Source organism: Juglans microcarpa x Juglans regia, chromosome 2D (genome assembly GCF_004785595.1).
Source record: "Juglans microcarpa x Juglans regia isolate MS1-56 chromosome 2D, Jm3101_v1.0, whole genome shotgun sequence".
Classification (NCBI taxonomy): Eukaryota; Viridiplantae; Streptophyta; class Magnoliopsida; order Fagales; family Juglandaceae; genus Juglans; species Juglans microcarpa x Juglans regia.
Genome location: NC_054596.1, coordinates 4,196,246 through 4,215,060, shown reverse-complemented (window position 1 = coordinate 4,215,060; position 18,815 = coordinate 4,196,246). Strand labels below are relative to the sequence as shown.

General features: G+C 38.6%; 2 protein-coding genes and 1 pseudogene across 2 annotated transcripts; all 3 read right to left on the bottom strand.

The window, feature by feature from the left end:
* Positions 1-55: 55 nt before the first annotated feature.
* LOC121250468 (phosducin-like protein 3) lies at positions 56-2,920 on the bottom strand. Its single transcript, XM_041149598.1, has 4 exons — positions 2,573-2,920; positions 1,985-2,128; positions 1,682-1,887; positions 56-513 (listed from the first exon to the last, which is right to left on the bottom strand). The coding sequence occupies exons 1-4, from the start codon at positions 2,818-2,820 to the stop codon at positions 350-352; spliced, it is 762 nt and encodes a 253-aa protein (XP_041005532.1). The 5' UTR covers positions 2,821-2,920; the 3' UTR covers positions 56-349.
* A 1,266-nt stretch (positions 2,921-4,186) lies between these two features.
* LOC121250467 (protein TPLATE-like) lies at positions 4,187-13,227 on the bottom strand. Its single transcript, XM_041149597.1, is given in 9 exon segments — positions 4,187-5,013; positions 5,396-5,851; positions 6,511-6,633; positions 8,036-8,339; positions 8,735-9,096; positions 10,634-10,737; positions 10,740-11,229; positions 11,841-12,820; positions 12,823-13,227. Coding segments are annotated over 9 exon segments (3,507 nt in total). The 5' UTR covers positions 12,971-13,227; the 3' UTR covers positions 4,187-4,473.
* Positions 13,228-13,556: 329 nt separating this feature from the next.
* Positions 13,557-16,950, bottom strand: LOC121250477 (annotated as a pseudogene).
* Positions 16,951-18,815: the final 1,865 nt, after the last annotated feature.

The window sequence follows — 18,815 nt, the reverse complement described above, 5'->3', positions numbered from 1 at the left end:
ATTTAGTTCTATACATTAAGAATTTAATAGAAGAGCATGCTGTTAAAAAAACTTAAGAATCTATGAAAGAAACTTCCAGTTGGACGTGGCAGCTTATAGAACATGTCCACCTCAGGACAAAAAAAAAAAGAAAAAGAGTACATTACTGCCACGAGATGCATTCAAACTTGGGGTAGGGTCTACATAGACGCAAGGTCATACATTGTAACACTAGGATCTCTGATCTCAGTTTCACATAAGAAGAGAAAAACAGACAAGGTGTGCAAGCAGCGAGAAAAACCAAATGAGCATTGGGCACAACCTTTTTTCTTTTTCGCTAATAAAAACCATGAGGGAAAATACAAAGATTCTAATCACTCGAAGATCCATCATTGTCGTCATCTTCATGATCTTTCACAACTTTCTCTATGAGCCTCTTGCGAACTCCTTCTAACACAGCTTTTCTTGACATATCACCCCCACTCTGGCCATCATTAAGCACGGGATCTGATTGGCAGAGAACTAATGCAACACCTAATTTCAGGGGGACACAGAAATAATAAAATGATGTTAAGAGTTCCGTCGGCATACTTGTAGGTACAAAGGCGTGCTTGCAAGTACAAAGGCAGCTTGTTGACAATATAACGAGCAAAGAGCACAGTTCTTGGGTATGATGACATATGGCTTTCAGCATAGGCTTGGGAGAAAAGCATTCTCCAAACTAAGTAATCAAAATCGTCTTATCATGTCGAGAAAGGCAAGGCCACCGACTTGCCCTTCGACTCAAAGATATACAATCCACCCAATATCTATCGGAAATCAACATTCTCGTTACAGCCACTGTGCTTCGGCTTGATTGGCAAAAGGGAGAGTCGAGTGTTTTAGGTTGAAATAATCCCAATTGACAGAAAACAGAACAGATCACTCGAGTAAAAAAAATTATGCATCCTAAAATTTCTATACATCAACATTTTCATCTAAACATTACATATATAAAAATAAAATAAAAAAATCATCTAAACACAAACTTCAACCAACAAAGTTAAAACTCTTCAATTACAGTTTCCAGAGCATGGTTCATCCACAATTTGAAGTTGCAGAAAATGCGTCAAGTTCCAATATGGTACAGGCTCTTTGCACAGCAAAACTACTCCTAAAGGTCATACTAAAAGTGCCCACAAAAGAAGCTCCATCTCCAATTTACCATAGGAACTGTCAACTAATATCATGTCCATGATACCCTTTTTTTAATGTCAGTAATATTATAAGCGCAAAAGGAGCAATCCAAGTACAACGAGATGCGTACAAGAAAGTCACCAAGCTAGAAATAGAAAATCATGTCTTTGATAACTCAAAACCAGTTACAGGTTGTAATCCAAAAAAGCATCAGTGTCATTCATTCCGGTTTAATTTCTTTCACAAAAGCATTTTACAAATTCTTAATTCCACAGAAGCTATGGTTCCATCAATCTGTGGAGAGGTGTATGAAAAATCAGAAAAAAAAAATCTCAAAGAGCTCCCTTCTCAAAAAAAGACAAAATAAAATGTACACATGACATGATTGACATCTACTTCTGAGAGTCCTCAGAAATTATCCACGCATACATGCATAGATCTCATATTTAAGAATAACATCTGATCAAGAGAGGCATCAAGGTAGCATAAACTAATAAAAATTAAGGCACACTTAGATATAAGATACCTTCAGGTGTGCATCTGCGGCCAAAACTATACAAGCCCACGTAATTTGCTTTCACTGCACCATTGTTGTATACTAATAGAGTAGGAAGATTACGATCCGGGTAGTTAGGGATGCAATCTGTCGATATTATCTTAACAAATTTCGTGGACGAGTACCTCGTCGCCAATTCTTCCAAGCATTGCATTAGCAGTGCACACTCCGGGATTCTATCAGGAAATCCCAACAAACATCAACATGAAAAATATATCAAGAAGTCCATCAAAAATAAAACAGGAAATGCATTTTAGATCTCTCATAAAGTACCCTTCTTTGTAGAGGATAACGACAACCCAAACATCAGGCGGAGCTTGTGAAACCTCTCGCACAAAATCTGACCCCGTAATGGAGATCACCGATCCAAACCTTGCTATCTTAGCTTCTTCCCTTATCTCGGCCAACCTCTTTTTCCTATTTTAGCACACACTATTCAGCGTCAGAAAATTCCAAATGACGCCCTTGGATTCGTCATTTAGTAAGATGAGATGGAATAGATAAGATTAAGAACATATGGTCAGGCCTGCCAGTTTTGGTTATGGATTTCTTAATTAATTTAAAAGGAAAGCTCAACCTCTTTGAACTAAATCATTTTCAAACTCCCCAGTCGACACTATTTATTATGTTTCAACAACCAGAACAAAGTAAACTAGGCTCCGTTTGTTCACGTAAAGAAAGTTCCCAAGTAAATCTAATTCTTAGTTATTAAAAGAATTAATGAGGAAAAGTCAAGGAATTACACATCTTGAAGAAAATTGAAAATGAAGTTTCATGATTTTTCATTCTAGTTCGTTTTCGCACAATTCAAGGCAACCAAACGATAGAAAATAAATAGCCGATTCAAAGAAACATAGGGACCTGTACTCCTCGAGGAATCGATCGTCGTCGAGATCTGGATCGTCTTGAAGTTCCTCGAGCTCCTCCTCGGTTTTATCATCGATCCAGGACTTATCTTTTGGGAGAGAGGATTCTTCCTGGGCGGGCGTGAAGGATGGGGGCTTGAACGCTGGGGGTTTCGGCGGTAAATTCCCGAGCTTCCGTTGAATGTCGTCCCACTGAGTCGACGCGCCCTCCACGTCCTTGTACACGAAGTGATAGTCCGCCATTGTTGTTCGTTCGAGCCTTCGATCTTTCGCTAACGCTTGCAGTTGCCTTCTGGCGTTCGATTTTGCTCCGTCTCGATTAGTTTGCAACTTTTTAGGTTCCGGGCTACTTGTTCTCTAAAGAATATAAAAGTCTAGCGCTGTAAAACCTCCCGGACCGAAAATTTCGGTTCATTCTTTTTGCCGAACCCGATAGTTAGCTATAGGTTCGATCGGTCTATTATCCGATTCGATTTATAAATATTCTCTCTTTTTTTTAAAATTATTATTATAAAAATATTAATTAACTTAGTAAAATTAAAATTAAGTGGTCTTTAACATTTTATATGAAAAATTCTACACATAAACTCCACATTCCTACATACCACTTAAAAATATGTAATTTTATTTTTTTACTCTTATATTTCATATTACATATTTCATAGTTAATATGTGCATAATTGTAAATGAATAAATATAGATAGAAGTCACTGTTGGGAGTAACCATTTTGCACACATGATGTGATATCATTTAGACCACACATCTCCTAAGTCTAAAATAAAAAAATAGAAAACTAAAAGCAGCCATGTAATGAATACAAAGTGTGTACTGCTACAGTACATTCTATCTAGCATTACTCATTGTAAATACCCTCAATAGAATTGAGACGGGTGTAAATACCCTCAATACAATTTTTAAACCTCAATGGAATCAACTGCGCCACTTATCTCATATAAGCCTTAAGATCCACGAAAAGAGGTAAAGAAAAAAAAATCACCCACATAAGTTTAAAAGAAACAGACGCATTGCTCGGCCGTCGACAATTGAGACGAGTGTTGGTTACTAAGCACAAAAAGAAAAATCAAGAGCGGCCCTTAATTCTTGATTGTGTAGGATGCAGCTGCTCAATTTTTTTTATTTTTTTATTTTTTTAATCTTCTGAAGTCCTACAACGCATGCGAAGAACGACTTGGGTTGGCTTGGCTTTAAACAAACCATTGATACAAAGCATATCTTGCACCATCAAGGTAAGTATCTTCTGTTGATAGAACCATCAAGGTAGAACTACAAATGATTGTCCAAAAGCCATGATGCAAAGCTGGTCCACGTATACAGGTTCCTCTCCTTTCCCAAACTCCAAAAAGATGGGAAGTCATGGTTCAACTTCAACCGTTCAATCCCTCATGAGTCGCACAATTTGACATTTGTCATGGTCTGGCCCTAAAGAAAGCAGATAGGTCAGCAAGCAAGAAACACTAAGGTAAATTTTAATGCACCAGAACCAGCAACGAAACACCAAATGCTCACCACAAAGATTTTCTTCAAATCAATCAATAATCGTACATAAGACACCAAGTTTCAAAGTGGGAACTGGGATTGAGATTGCCATGAAAGAAAAAGTAATCACAAATCGCATTCCTTGCAAGTAAATTCTCTCAGTGAACAACATAGCAATAATCAGCCGATACAGGATGTACAAGGGATTTCCCCTCGGAAGTAAAAAAAGCGGGCAAAAGAACCAAAAACTCAAAAAAATAAAAAAATAAACAGAAGAGAGCAGCACTCCGCCATCAGATTTTCAACTACCACCTAATCCATATGCCATAAATAGAATACATGTGAATGCAAAGGATATATTCATAATCTCTTATAAAAGGGAAAAGTGAACGTATAGGTTAACTCCGGTTCCTCTCTTTACACAGAATGTGCCACTCCTGGAGTACTGCAGCTTGAAGAGCACGATGTTCAGCCTCCTCTGCAGTTAACTTCGACAGGGTTGAAGGTCCCTTTGTTTTTCCATCTTCCTCACCATCTTTCTTGTCTTCCTTCTTTTTCTTCTTTTTATCCTCGTCTTCCTCTTCATCTTCCCCTTCATTCTCCTCCTCTTCATCATCCGATTTAGGAGTCTTTGGTCGAGGTTGGGCTGCCTTTAGTAAGGCAATTCGTTCAATTGAGATCCTAAGCCTCTCAGCAGCAGCCACCTTCACTTCATCTTCAGGGATGTATTCCACACCCCCATCAGTAAGGTCATCTAACCATCCCTGTAGGTCTGATCCAATCTCCTTTGTAATTGATGCATCAGAAGCTCGAACCACAAATTTGCACATCATGGTAGTTGTCTCATCTCCCAAATCTACATTTCTGCTCACTTCACTGGCCCCAAATATCATCATGCCCAAGAAGCCCCCATACCAAGTTTTTGCAGCAAAACAAAGCTGTTCCAAGTCGGTGCATTAACAGGTAAGTCTCTTTCAACTATATGCTCCAATAAAATAGCACAGACCAAATGCCACTGCTAATTATACAAAACAAATTCTGTCATTTCGACTCCAAATTAACCATCTCAAATCCTAGTTAGCAAGAGATTTCATTTATTTTGCCAATCTCCTCCAAATATCAGAAACGCTTCTGTTCTAACAAGGACAAATCAGAGCCAAAAGTGAAATTTGTCACTAGCAGAGGTCCTTTTATGACTGACCAGAGGAAGAGTTTTCAAGAAACAAACACTGACTAAATGTCACAAACTACAATAATGAAATGGACAAACTGCAAAAGAGATTGTCAACAGAAATATCAAGCAATAATACCATACTGTACCTGAAACCCTGCCACCGTCCGGATAATATGTGAACAAACTCTGTGGAATGGCTTAGATGACAGAGATTTCAGTCCACTTAAGAAAGGCGATGCACCATACTGTTGTGCAGCTGTAGCCTTGAAGCCACTTCCTTCATATGTATATGTACCTGTGTACTCCATTATAGCAGGCAAACTAGGCCATAGACGGAAAAATTCAACAGGAGAGATTTTATGGGGCAAAAGAAGCTCAGTGAGTGGAATTTTGTAAGGTTGACATCTCAAAATCACAGGCTCTCCCAGTTCTGGTCTTAAGCTTCTCTTTTGTCTCATGATTTGTGGATCCTCCTCTGCGTAGTCACCCTCATAATCTCCTGCAGCACCACTCCCATAGAATGGATAGTATAATACTTGAACCCAAAGGGCACACCTCTCAAAATGGGATACACCCACTGTCACACTGCTGAGTACTGGATCCTACAAATAACATCAAGGAAATTGATAACTGAAACGGACAAAGGAGGGAGTGTAGTTGCTATATTACACTGTAAGTAAGAAGATGAAGAGAAGAACTGCCAAGCTGTAAACTACAAGGCAATACCTCCTTAATAGATATTAAGGTAAAATGTAGCTTGCTGACCAGAATTATCACCACAAAAAAAAAAAAATAATAATAAATAAAATGGGGAGAGAGCATGAATTCCCCAGCAAAAAAGTAGTCATCTAGGTTATACTGCACCCAAGAAAACAAAGTCAAGATCATAGACCAAGAAACTTTAATAATAAGAAATGATATTCAAGGCCAATGAAAGAGAAAAAATAATAAGAAACTGAGAATGGTGATTATTTTCAGATAAAAGGAACAGAATGCAAGGATCGTGCACAAAATAATGGAAGGCAACAATATTTAGGAACTCCACCAGATGGATCAATTGAGAACATTATAATACCTTAATCCTATTATAACCAGGAAACCGACCCTATTTCTCTTAACCATAGACCACAGACAAAGAACGGTAAGGTTAATTAGTGGTTGAGAATTAGACCACTTTTATTGAGTGAAAATTTTTCATTAAACAAGAAGAAAAACTGGGAGAGTGGGCAGTAAGATGCACTGTATAGGCAGGAAAGAAAACCTGTGAAACAAGATTACGCAGTTGCCGAATTGCTTGAGGAGACCCATCCATAAAATATAATGCACCAGATAACCCAACTCGAATGTCCACCCGATTCAGTTCAAGTTCTGTTAAATTTAAGACCTGCAACATATTCACCAACAGTCAAAAGGATTTAATCAAGCACCAAAGCAGAGCAGTATCGGTCATACATCTATACAGAGTAAGTATCTTCATCAACCTAGGTTATGAAAGTTGGGGATAAAGCAGCATTATTGAATGGATTTGAATATCTATTGCTGGTTTGTGTCTTCCTAATGGCATGCACTGTATATTAAAAGAGATGCAAAACCAGCTTGCTGAGGAAGGGACGGGGTTGTCATTGGTGCCTTGCGAGGGGGAATTTTTAGGGCCTAGCCCACGGCTTGGAGCAGAGTCTGCAGAAGATGTTGTCCCCCTGATATCTCTCCCACCGATTAGCAATATAGCTGATTCATCATCGAATTGGGTTTTGGATAAGGTAAATGAGATACAGCAGTGTGTGGGGATTACCTGTGAAGGATTCGATGACCAATTCACAGCACTACTCACTGCAATAGAGGCGGGTCATGTACTTGGCACAAAATCAAGATCTAAGAAGAGCAGAGAGTTAAAGCGTCATACTTGGGCAATCAACTATAACGATAAGGGAGGTAGTTCAAGTCGAGGGAGGACCAGAGGGAAGACAGAACCAATTGTATAATGTTAGTAGGACCAGTGTGTTGGGGAATTTACAGTGACTAGGTATATGGGCAAAATCTGGTTTGGTGGGATAGGCATTGGTGCACTGGTGGTGGTTTGGGGCGGGCGCATTTTTGGGCTTGGGCTTTGTTACGTTCATTTTGCTAGATGGGTTTGTTGTTGGGCTAGGGCTTTGATGGGTTTATTGTTCCTTGTATCTTTTTTGCACCCCAACTAGGTGTTTTCTCTTGTATACATCCAGTGTACTTGGCTACGCCTATTGGTATTAATAAATTTTTACTTATAGAAAAAAAAAAAAAAATCTATTGCTTCTTTCAAGCAACTCAACTGCTCAGAATATGAACCAGAATATGTACCAAGTAAGAGTCATGAAAGCATGAGACATTGTTTGTTCGATACACACACACGCGCGCACACAGAGCTTCCATGGAAACTAACACAAAAGACAACTAAACCCCTACAAAAGGTACTAGGCAACAACTGGAATAGTAGCAATCAATATCCATGAGTTCAGATGGAGTGAATTCTAGCTACCTTACAAGTGCAAACAAACATTATCCATTCCGCATTATTGTTATTTCCCTCTTCAAATGTAAGCAAAACTATGGTGCCATGTTAGACAAGCATCTTCCTTGATTTTTTATTTTATTTTTATAAGTAAACTTACTTGAAATTTTTGAAGTATTACTTTTCTATAATACTAATTAACCATAAATAAAAGGGTGCACATGGGTTTTTTTTTTTTTTTGGGACAGATGGGTACACATAGGCCTTTTTAATAGTTACAAGTAGAACAAAGTTCAACCTTTAAATGAAGAGTGATCCTTCCATCACCCGAATCAGCTAAATGGTATGCTTCAACATAGCATGGATCACTGCTACCGGTCAAAGTAATTGCAGTTGGAGGAACCTTCAGTAGAGTAGAGTCGACTCCTTTAGTCAGCAAAAGAGTTAATTCACTAGGGTCAGGCCTCCATAGCTCTAAAATAGCCTTGTGAACCAATCCTTCCAACTTTCTATCCTGAGCAGCAGATGCCTCATAAAACTGAACAGTTAGTTTGTGGTGGCTAAATGGGTAATCTCCTCTGGCTTCACTAACCCCTGCCCACCTGAAAATGAAACCTAATTATCCCAGTCTTCAACATCTCCACTATACAAATATTGAGATACTTGTTCGGCAATTAGAAAAATACAGTTGAGGAAGTTGAGGAAATGACAATCAAGGAAAAGCAAAACTACAATGAATAAAGTTCAAATTTATTCGTCCACCATCTTGACAGGTTGTTGATTTGGACTCAAATCTGAATTGGAATAGGACATTTCTGTAAAATACCCAGACAAAAAATGGAGTTATCTTTTAGGGCGAGGGCGGGTGGGGGAACGAATTTAAGATGGAAAAGTCATATAGAAATAAGGAGAATACTGGGAAAATTCAGGACGTACAACCAAATGAAAACTTACAACATATCCTTATTCAGATTACAAGAATATAGAGTACACATACCTGCTCTCTAGATGACTTGCAACATATTTGAGTCTCTGCAATATTAGGCGGCACTGATGCTTGTTGACAGAATCAGCCAAACCATTGGTTCTAAACTCTTCAAGTTCTTTAGTCAGTAACTGCCCTGCCCTTGGGTGACGTGAACCCAACCGCTGAGCACATAAAAGAACAGCCTGAACATCTTGAAGCCTATTCGTGGTATCAGCAGATGAATCTATGTTGAACAAAACTTTATGCATATTTGCTATAATTATGTTAAGCGGATCATCAGGATCATCAGCTAGAAGTGGATCCAATCCTTCTAGATCTATGTGTTCTGCAATAGCCCAAACAATGCGGGCACATACTCTAGGGGTATTCACCTGCCAAATGGGGAAACATTTCTGATGACATGGAAAAGATAAAATAAAAGCAATTTAACATACATTACACAAAAAGAAAGATGCACAACTTAAAATGCCTTGGAGTTGAGTACCAATAATACAGAATACGTACACAAAGAAAAAAGCAGCTAAATAAAGAACAAACATCCGAGCAATATAAAATCAGAAAAGATCATAACAACCGTTTTCCTTCAAGTGAGCATTTTGCTATAAGTCCTAACAAATCAGATAACAGTTTCAGAAAGCTAAAAAAATGGAAGATGGTGCCATTATGCCTAATGTAGTGCACTTGGAATGGGAGGAATGGTCATTGTTTTGATGATAGGGAACGTTCATTGGGATGGTTTAGAGATTTTTTCTTCCATACCTTGTTATCTTGGGCTTTGGCTATTGTATTGAATGGGACTAGCTTGTAATTAGGTTTTTCTCTTGTATACTTCATGTGTACTTGGGCTTTGCCTAATTATGTGGATTAATAAATTCTTTTTTTTCATAAGTAATAAATTTTATTCAAAGAAATAGGCATAAGCCCAAGTATATAGGACGTATACAAAGGAAATACCTACAACTTCCAGAAACAAAAAAGAAAACTACCACCATAAAGCTAAAACAGATGCAGAAAATTATCCGCCATTACAAAAGCTTTAGCCCAAGAACTCAAAGTACTCAAGAAAGAAACCCTAAGATCTCCCAAAGAACGTTCTCTATCTTCTTACTTATCAAAATAAAATTAAGGGTATATTTGGTACGCAGACTAGTCGTTACCATGAATTCCTATTTCTATTTCCTCATCATTCCTACACTTCTACCTGGTGACAATACTAGTTATTCTCATTAAAATTAAATTGAAATTCCTAAAATTCCCAAGCTCCAATTTTTTTCACAAAAAGGTTAAAAACAAAATCAACATGGGCGCCCAGCAACCCCAAAATTTTTTAAGTTTTTTGTAATATTAAAAATGGGTTTGAAAAACACAAGGGAATTTTTAAAAATCCTGATCCCTGTACCCTAAAATAGCTATTCCTCTTTTTGCTTTTTTATAGGAATAACTATATAGAAATAGCTATCCCATTCTGGGAGTCAAGTCCGCATACCAAACATACCCTAAGTAGCTTCTACTCCCAAACTATGATCCTATGTTCCAACCACGTGGCCTTCTTATAGATCACTACTTCAACACTGTTTATTGGGTAATGGCCTGTGGAATCACTTGTCGGTATCAAGCAAAAGATGAGCTTATGGAGTTTATATAAAACATAGAAGTATAATTTAACTATTGACGACATGCATGACAGAAATCATGAGGACATAGCCTTGCAGTCACCAATGACAGTTCTATATATAAGAATAGTACTGCACAAACTAAACTACAAACCGTGTTTGAGTTCAACAACAATTCTTTGAAGAAAGAATAACAAATATAACGTAAGAGGATGTCCAACTGCCTACATATTCATTGCCAAAGTTTAGATCATAAGCAAGCATAATTAATATTATTCAAGTGGGGTTCACATACCTCGCGTAGGTCTTTCACAAGTTCACGCTGCAAGTTCTGCAACCTTGTCTCATTTAAAATCTGATCCTGAGAAGCACCACCCTTAACTGTTTTTACACCTCCCTTGTATCAAAGATATGGCACAACCTAACGAGCAACTTCAGGTAGCAATCAATTGCATAGGTTCGGCCATCACAGTCCCATTTGACACAAGGTCTACAAACTTCCACCACTTCCAATGCAGGCTCTGTCCAATTTAGTGCACCATAGCCAGTTCCATATGCTAAAGCTCCAATGACCCTGCTCTCCATACCCGAGTTCTTTTGCTCAGGCAAAGGTAGAGACAGCTGAAAGCAACTTTCCACCAGGGATGCCACTAACTCCTCCCTAAATAAGCTTTTACTCGTAACACTATTAAGATCATCTTTTATTCTTGTGTCCTCAAAAAGAGAAGCAATATCAGTTCCTGCTAGAGGTTTCTGACCTCTTCGAACGCTTTCCTTTGCAAAAAGATCAACACAGAGAGCTGTCCTACAAACACATGCCAAGGCATGCATGCGGTCTGATTCTGCCCTTAAGTTTCTTACCATAAGAAGCAGCCTCTTAAACAATGAAACCTAGGGACAGAAGATTTATGATCTCAGGTCATATTTAAAACTCAACCCTCAACATGGATAAGGTGTTACGGCATACACGCGTTTTTATCACTTTTACATGGAGTGACCTCTTATTCCCCTTTTCTAAAGTGGCAATTGAGCTAAAAAAGGCCACCATTCATGCATTCAGCAGCCTCCATCTAAGAAGCTTGTAAAAAATATACAAAAGGTTCATGGAGAGGAGCGGAACCAGAGCTACATAGTCATTTGGCTTATTTACAAGAAATTATTCAGGAACAAAAAAAACAAAAACAAAAACAAAAAATCTCGTTAAGCCCACAGATCTACTCAACCATACTAACCGAGGACAGGGTTCTTTTCCTGGTTTCATATTCGAAAAAATCAACCAAGTAGCGAAGATGCACACAGTTTTGTAGCTCCTAATGTTCAAGCAGTAATACTTATCAAAAGAAAGATTGCTCTCGCAGCAAATTAAACTAATAAAATTATATGACAACCGCTACCCATTATTCTTGTTGGCATGAGTATATACTCTAAAGTGACTTTTTATAGGGAAAAAATCCAAATCCAATTCAACAGGCAAATAAAACTAGCAAATGAGCACGTGGTACCTGCATATGAAGATCGAGGAGGTGTAGATTCGTAACAACAGCCCTGACAATACTCTCTCTTGCAGACGAGAATTCCTCCCTATCCCAAAGCGTGAGAATCGCAATAGTCGACTGCGAAGCCCATTCCGGCTTCCCTCCAGGCACATCGGCCAAATACAACATATTAATCGCCACTTCGAAAATCAAAGCTGGGTCCAACGACGACGCTAAGAACGGCGCCAGATGCGAAACCACGTCGGAAACTCCGACCAACCTTTCAGCATTCGAATCCACAACAGTCCTCCCATTGGTGCCACCAGATGAAGACTTAGATAGCTTTCGAATGACCTCGACGGAACCCGAAGCCACGGCCTTCACCGCATAGACTATAGGAAACACCGTGGCCTTGAAACTCTCGACTGGTAGGACCAAGGACCTCGCCATCAACGCGTTCCGCCTCTTCCACACGAAGTCCACCATCGACGAAACCCAATTCGACCGAATCGCAAGCGAGTTCTCACTATCGACTAGCTTATCACCCGCCAGTCTGCTCATTCTCTTCGAATCGAACTCCTGGAACAACCTGCCCATGGACTCGAACGCGACCTTCGAGACGTTGTCCGATTTATCGAGCATGTTCTGGCCAATACGGGTCCACCAATTGGAGACCCTGTCGAGGAGGTTCACACTGTTCTCGCAAAGCGTGACGACATCGTCGCGGGCGAGGATGCAACCTAGGGTTTCCGTGATGGAGAAGCGGAGATTATCGCTCGGAGAGCCGAAGCAGCTCTCGATCTCCTTGCTTGAATCGGCGATGAGCTTGCCGAGGCGATGGGAGGGTAACGCAGCGAGGATAGAAACGGCGGCGGAGATGACGTCGGGATCGGGAAAGTCAAGATCGTTGCGGACGCCGGAGCAGACGGTGTCCCATAGGTCGGCAGTGAGGCGGGTGGAGCGGATGAGGTCGAAGGCGAGCTTCTTGGACACGGCAGAAGCCGGGAAGCCACGATTTCCTCCACGGCGGACTTGGCGAGGACGGAAATGTCTCGGCCGGCAGCAGATTGCTGGAGGGCCTGGAGGAGAGCGCCGGTCTGTCGGAGAGCGTCATTGGAGCGGAGGTCCGCTTGGATCTGGGCGAAGAGAATATCCATCTTCCAGAAGACTATCGAGTTCTGATGTGAAACGGTGAAATGGACGTTGAAGTTTTTGTATTCCAGTTAGGGGTTATAATTGGAGCTGCGAATGGCGGACATGCTATAGTCTACACAGAGACGGGGGAATAGAGTTACGATGGCTGCTGAGAGTGGCTAGAGCCCATTTTTATATGGGCAGAGAGCATTGAAGTGACGGTCGCTGTTACTAATCGGCTTCGGTTTGGTTCGCAACCGAAACTCCTTTCTTATCTTTCTCTCTCTTAAAAGTAGTTTGGATAGTGAAATTATAATTTTTTATATAAAATATAATAAATAATTTAATTTTTTAAAATTTTAAAATAATATTAATATTAAAAAATATTATTTTATTAATATTTTATTAAATTTTTAACTTTTATCTAAATTCATCTCATTTTAATTCATTATTTAAACGGCACAAATTTTGAGCGTCGGACTAATACGAAAACCTTCAAAAATGAATTTTTTTTATAAAATATTATAAAAAGAGAAGTACTATACAATAAATTATATATAAGACTGAATTCATAAATTAATATGAATTTTATTTAATTTATTAAATTTATAATCTTATAATAATGTTCGATATAGTTATAGGTTGTACAAGTACGATGAACTACCGCACACTCTTTTTAAAAACAAATGGAGTTCAACATTAACAAAAGAGTACACGATTTTGTACACTCTATAATTATAAATATTATTTTTTATAATTTTATAATATGACATATAATATCAAATCACGTCACTTTATCGATTTGATTTATTTTTGTGTAAGTTCTTATTATCTAAAATATTTCTCTTGTAACAAACCTAGTCACATGAGTGTATAACAAATATATATAATTTGGGGAGTACTTGTATCTATCCCTCAAATACGCGTATGACAATTCATTGCATTACCTGGTGTCCCTTATATTTGATCAGTTCCTTAAGCCTGTCTACAACATAAAGAAAACCCTCTTCATCAATATAACAAAGATCTCCAGTTCTCAACCACCCATCTCCTACTAAAGTTGCAGAAGTTGCTTCCGGATCACCAACGTAACCTGCATCATGCATGGCTCCCATTGCATATATATATATATGGTCGGAAAAAAACTCAGGCCCATTGGATATTTGGAATTTCCTTCTGTTTTTACCTTTCATTATTGTAGGTCTTTAACCCACAGCTCTCCTTGCTTTCCCGGAGGCAAAGCATCAGCTGTATTTGGGTCTACAATTTTTGCCTCAAGCCCTCCTGACTCCTGAGAGCCTACCTGTTGAACCCCAGTGAAGAGTCTCCTCAACACTATTAAGGCCACAACTGAGCTGCCACAACAAATGCCCAAAGAAAATATTCTAGAAGGCACTGGACGTGCCTCTCCTTAACCGAATAGTGTGGTCCCTGTTAATTATCAAACTCAAATGAAATTTGTCTCAAATGTATTGATAAATGAACTGTTGGTTACTAAAATTGTGCTGTATAAATATGGCCTCTGGCCTTTTGTAATAGTGTGGAGAAATCAATATATTCAGAAATACAAAGCCCTCTGCGGCATTCCTTCGAGCACCTACTGTGCTTTCTCTTGCTTTAGTAAACACCAACTGTTAGGAACACTGGCCCCGTCGCTTCATTAAGCCCATAACCCTGCATTACGAGTAGTTAATTTCGTACCTAGATTATAAGGTTAGTATATTTCCAAATTAATCTCGCGCCAATTATATTTTTTGCCTTGTAATCTCAGAAGTAAAAAAATATACAGATTAATTAATTAGAAGTCTTAGGAATTTGTTGGTTTAATTTTTATTTTCAAATTAATAAATATTTGGAATTTTAATTTGTATCATCAACATGTACATTTAATATTTTTACCAATGTCATGACGACATTTATCAGATTTGACATATATTTAGAATGAATCTTACCAAATTAACACTTATTTTAGTTATAAAAAAATGAATTAATTCAGGAGTACTAATTAAATGCAAATAAAAGCTAAATAAAATAAATTAATTAAAATTATAGTTCTAAGAAGGAAAACGCGGCGACCCCTGAACACGTACGTACGTACCTACTCAAATACTACTCTTGGAAACTTCGCCATGAAAGCCGATATGACATTCTTCCCAAGCGGAGCCACGCCGCAAGTAACTCCTGCAACGAGCTCAAATCATAGCCGTTGTTACATCACTCTTTGACATGGCCGCCACCATCGGTGGTGTCAGCGCCACGTGGGTTACCCTAAACTCCTCGACGGCTCTCAGCATCCCCTCAGATCAAACCTCTCCATCACCACCATGGCCTCGCTCAGAGCCATCGACTTCACGCTAAAGGAGAACCCGAACACGTGGAAGTACGGCACCGTGTAGAGGAGCACCTTAGGGGACCCCTCCCCGGCCCTCGATTGGGAAAAACCTGCGACGATCGCTATCAAGTTCCGGTGAGTCAACATTATCAGAGTTGACTCAAAAGAGAAAAGTTAGTTGGTGCTAAGTGAAGATGAAGAAGAAATAAAGCATGAGAAAGACGTGGGAAAGCATTCTTTCATTTGATAAATTCTGTAAAAAGCTGTGTAAAAAAGTTGTGTTGTACAGTGTCCTACTTATAGAAGACATGAAATGTTCTATACAAGAATGATAATACATAAATGCCCTTAAATAACGGTATATGCTCCTGCTTGCTTTGTTTGTTACTTTTCTAATTCTTTTTGTTGAGTGCTGAGCAACCTGGCAGCTTGTATATTAGCTGGTAACATAAAAATTTTCAGCATGAAGAAGATTGGTGACGAGGATGGTTCCTGGGTTATCAGATGTTTCAAGCCGATAGGGATTTTGTGGATCTGCAAGATTTGTGTATTTGGTGGGAGGAGGTGGTGGGGGAGGATCGTTGGAGGCCATGCTTCACCTCTTTAATACCATGTCAGAGTTGGCTCAAAAGAGGGAAGTTAGTTGGTGCTAAATGAAGATGAAGAAGAAACAGGGCATGAGAGAGACATGGGAAAGCATTCTTTCATTTGATAAATTCTATAAAAAGTAGTGTAAAAAAGCTATGATGTACAGTGTCCTACTTATAGAAGAAATGGAATGTTCTATACAAGAATGATAATACATAAATGCCCTTAAATAACCGTATATGGTCATGCTTGCTTTGTTTGTTATTTTTCTGATTCTTTTTGCTGAGTGCTGAGCAACCTGGCAGCTTGTGTATTAGCTGGCAACAAACATCATCCCTTTGATTTTCCCAATGGTCTCGGACGAGTACATTATCGTCGCTAAATCGGATTGGCTCACTACGAAGCGTTCCAACTTTGCAATTGGACTCGTCGTCATTGAATCAAACTCAAGCGAGTCGAGCAGGATGGCTCTGGAAATAAGTGTGGGGAGCTTATGAGCTGTGGATGACGTGGCAAAGATGATTGCCGGCTTGCACAACTCGATCAGGCTGGAAATCTCTGACATGGTGCTGACTGGGTTGGCCGGCGAGATGACTATCGCTCGAGCAGCGAAAAGTATAGTATTGGAACTTGAACGAGGTTAGTGCGAAGAGAGAACGAATGTCGTGGCGCCTTTGGAGAGATCGATCGCAGATTGGAGGTAAGAGGCTAGGCTTTCAATTTTTTGAGTGAACTCTGAATACGATACTCGTTAGTCGACGTCCAAGTTTATCAGAGATACCAAGTCCTGCCAGGGTGAGTTGTGTTGGAGCAAGAAAGCGTATGCAGCAGCTGATAGAAGAGTGTCTTCTGCAGGAAGATCATCAAAAGGGTCTGAGGCTGTGGAACGTCTTTGTTATTGAGTTGAAACCATTAATTGGATCGATGGGAAGTCTGGGTTGGTCCATGTGAACAGAGCTCTATAAATATTTCAGTACTGTAATAAGTAAAACGAGAAGTCCATGTTGGGTTTATAGCAATTGTATAGCAGCCATTTCGACGTGGTATAAGGTGAGCTTCACATATCAATTTTTGCCCGATTTGGGTCTTGGGGATGCTTAGACGTTGGAATACGAAAGAGGAAGAAGAAGATCGTGTGACCCCGTGAGGTGCTTACCTCTCAGCTCGCATCAGATTAAAAAGTGAGAACCAACATTGGACACCGATTTCATTCCCCAAAAAAGACAGATTTCTTGCTTTTCCTTCTAACTGCATATTACCAATCAGGTAAAGTTTTTGGCTCCTTGGCCAAATAAAGAAAGATGTTCTAGAAGATATTATAGTACCATCGGTATCCTATTTATTAAAAGGAAAAGATACCAACGTCGATGATTGTCAAACATTAATCGTTGTTGGAATTAATCTTAGGTTTGATATGCACGTACACTACATATCTTCATCATATATATATATATATATATATATATATTAAGGAAAATGTGAAAATGTCAACAAAACTGGGGTTGTTTTCATCTGTATACTTTTTTCTTAGTCATACACTGTCATTGGTATTTTTGTCTTCTCTTTCAGTCTTTCGCGCATTTTTGTCAGCAGTGTTTCATGTGAGTGCATGGTAGCTACTAGCTAGGAAGTTCTCTGAACTAGCATTTAGCTAGCGCCAGCTTAGCTTAGAGCATTGGCAAGCTATTGCCAAGTCTAAAGTTTGGCTAGAATCTCAACTTTTGGTTATAGCATCAATTTTTAACTAGGTAGATTCACATTGGACTAACTATCTTAAAGTCAAAATAATAATGTAAATTTATATATTTTAATAATATTTGAGTTTTTTTATTTTTTATTTTTATTTTACAAATACACTTCATATATTTCTTAGATCTGCATGTCATGCATGTTTTATCATTCAAAGTTCCAAAAGTCAAAATAGTATTGAATAAATATTAATAACACAGTCCACAAAAATACCAACATAGTCCTTACAAATTACCAATATAGTCCACAAAATGCCAACACAGTCCATATAAATATCAACACAATCTATATAAATACCACATTCAGCAGGTTCAAGTATGCAACGGGAATCTCCAACCGATGCAACTTATGACCCATCCTTCTATTATTTCAAAGGTGACCGTTGTTCCTGATCTCTGTGCTGAGGCAACAATAGCAAATGCATCAATAGCATGCATGGAAATTATAGTACAAGAAAATGAAATAGATATTATAGGTAGAGATATAAAGCTACATAGCAAATTGTCCAACACACTAACCTTTACAATAAGCCTACAAAATATGTCCATCAAATAGCTGCAAAACATGGTTTAGTAAGAGCAACCTACAAAATATGAAGGGAATTGTGAAGGATCAAATACTACACTATAACATAGATGAAATGTAGGCACTAGTACTCCAATGATTTTCAAGCTCATAAATAACTAATATAGTAGTAAAAAGGCACAAATGTACCAAAACTGAACCAAAAACCACAAATCAGTATAAACAAAAATGGAGAAGATATAAGCAAAATCACGTCAAACTAACTGATGACTACATACTCAAAAGGCAAGCCCTTATATTCCTTGTCTGGCTCAAAATATTGTGAAGATCAAGTCAATCTTTTGCCAAAATGGAAAGACCTATATACAGAATATATTCACATAATACCAATCTCATTCACTAACTAGTCCTCACCTCCCAACGAAATTCCCCATATATACATGTACACACATGCATGGTCAACTGTTAGGATTTAAACCCATGCCATAAGACTTCACAATGTTAAAATGTTCATTACAACTATATCAATGAGTGGACTTGCTTCCGATATCACGATCTTCACACACACAAAGAATGCTCTAAAGTTTTCATAAAATCAGAAAAGTTTCTGTCGTTCAAAGAAGATTGAAGATTTATATATATATATATATATTAATCCATACGACAGTTTTACA

Excerpts from the sequence above, each read along its gene's own strand:
- LOC121250468 (XM_041149598.1), bottom strand. The coding sequence starts at position 2,820 with ATGGCGGACTATCACTTCGTGTACAAGGACGTGGAGGGCGCGTCGACT. Across the intron at positions 2,129-2,572 it reads CGATTCCTCGAGGAGTACAG|GAAAAAGAGGTTGGCCGAGA; the intron begins GTCCCTATGTTT and ends GTGCTAAAATAG. Across the intron at positions 1,888-1,984 it reads GTTATCCTCTACAAAGAAGG|AATCCCGGAGTGTGCACTGC; the intron begins GTACTTTATGAG and ends ATTTCCTGATAG.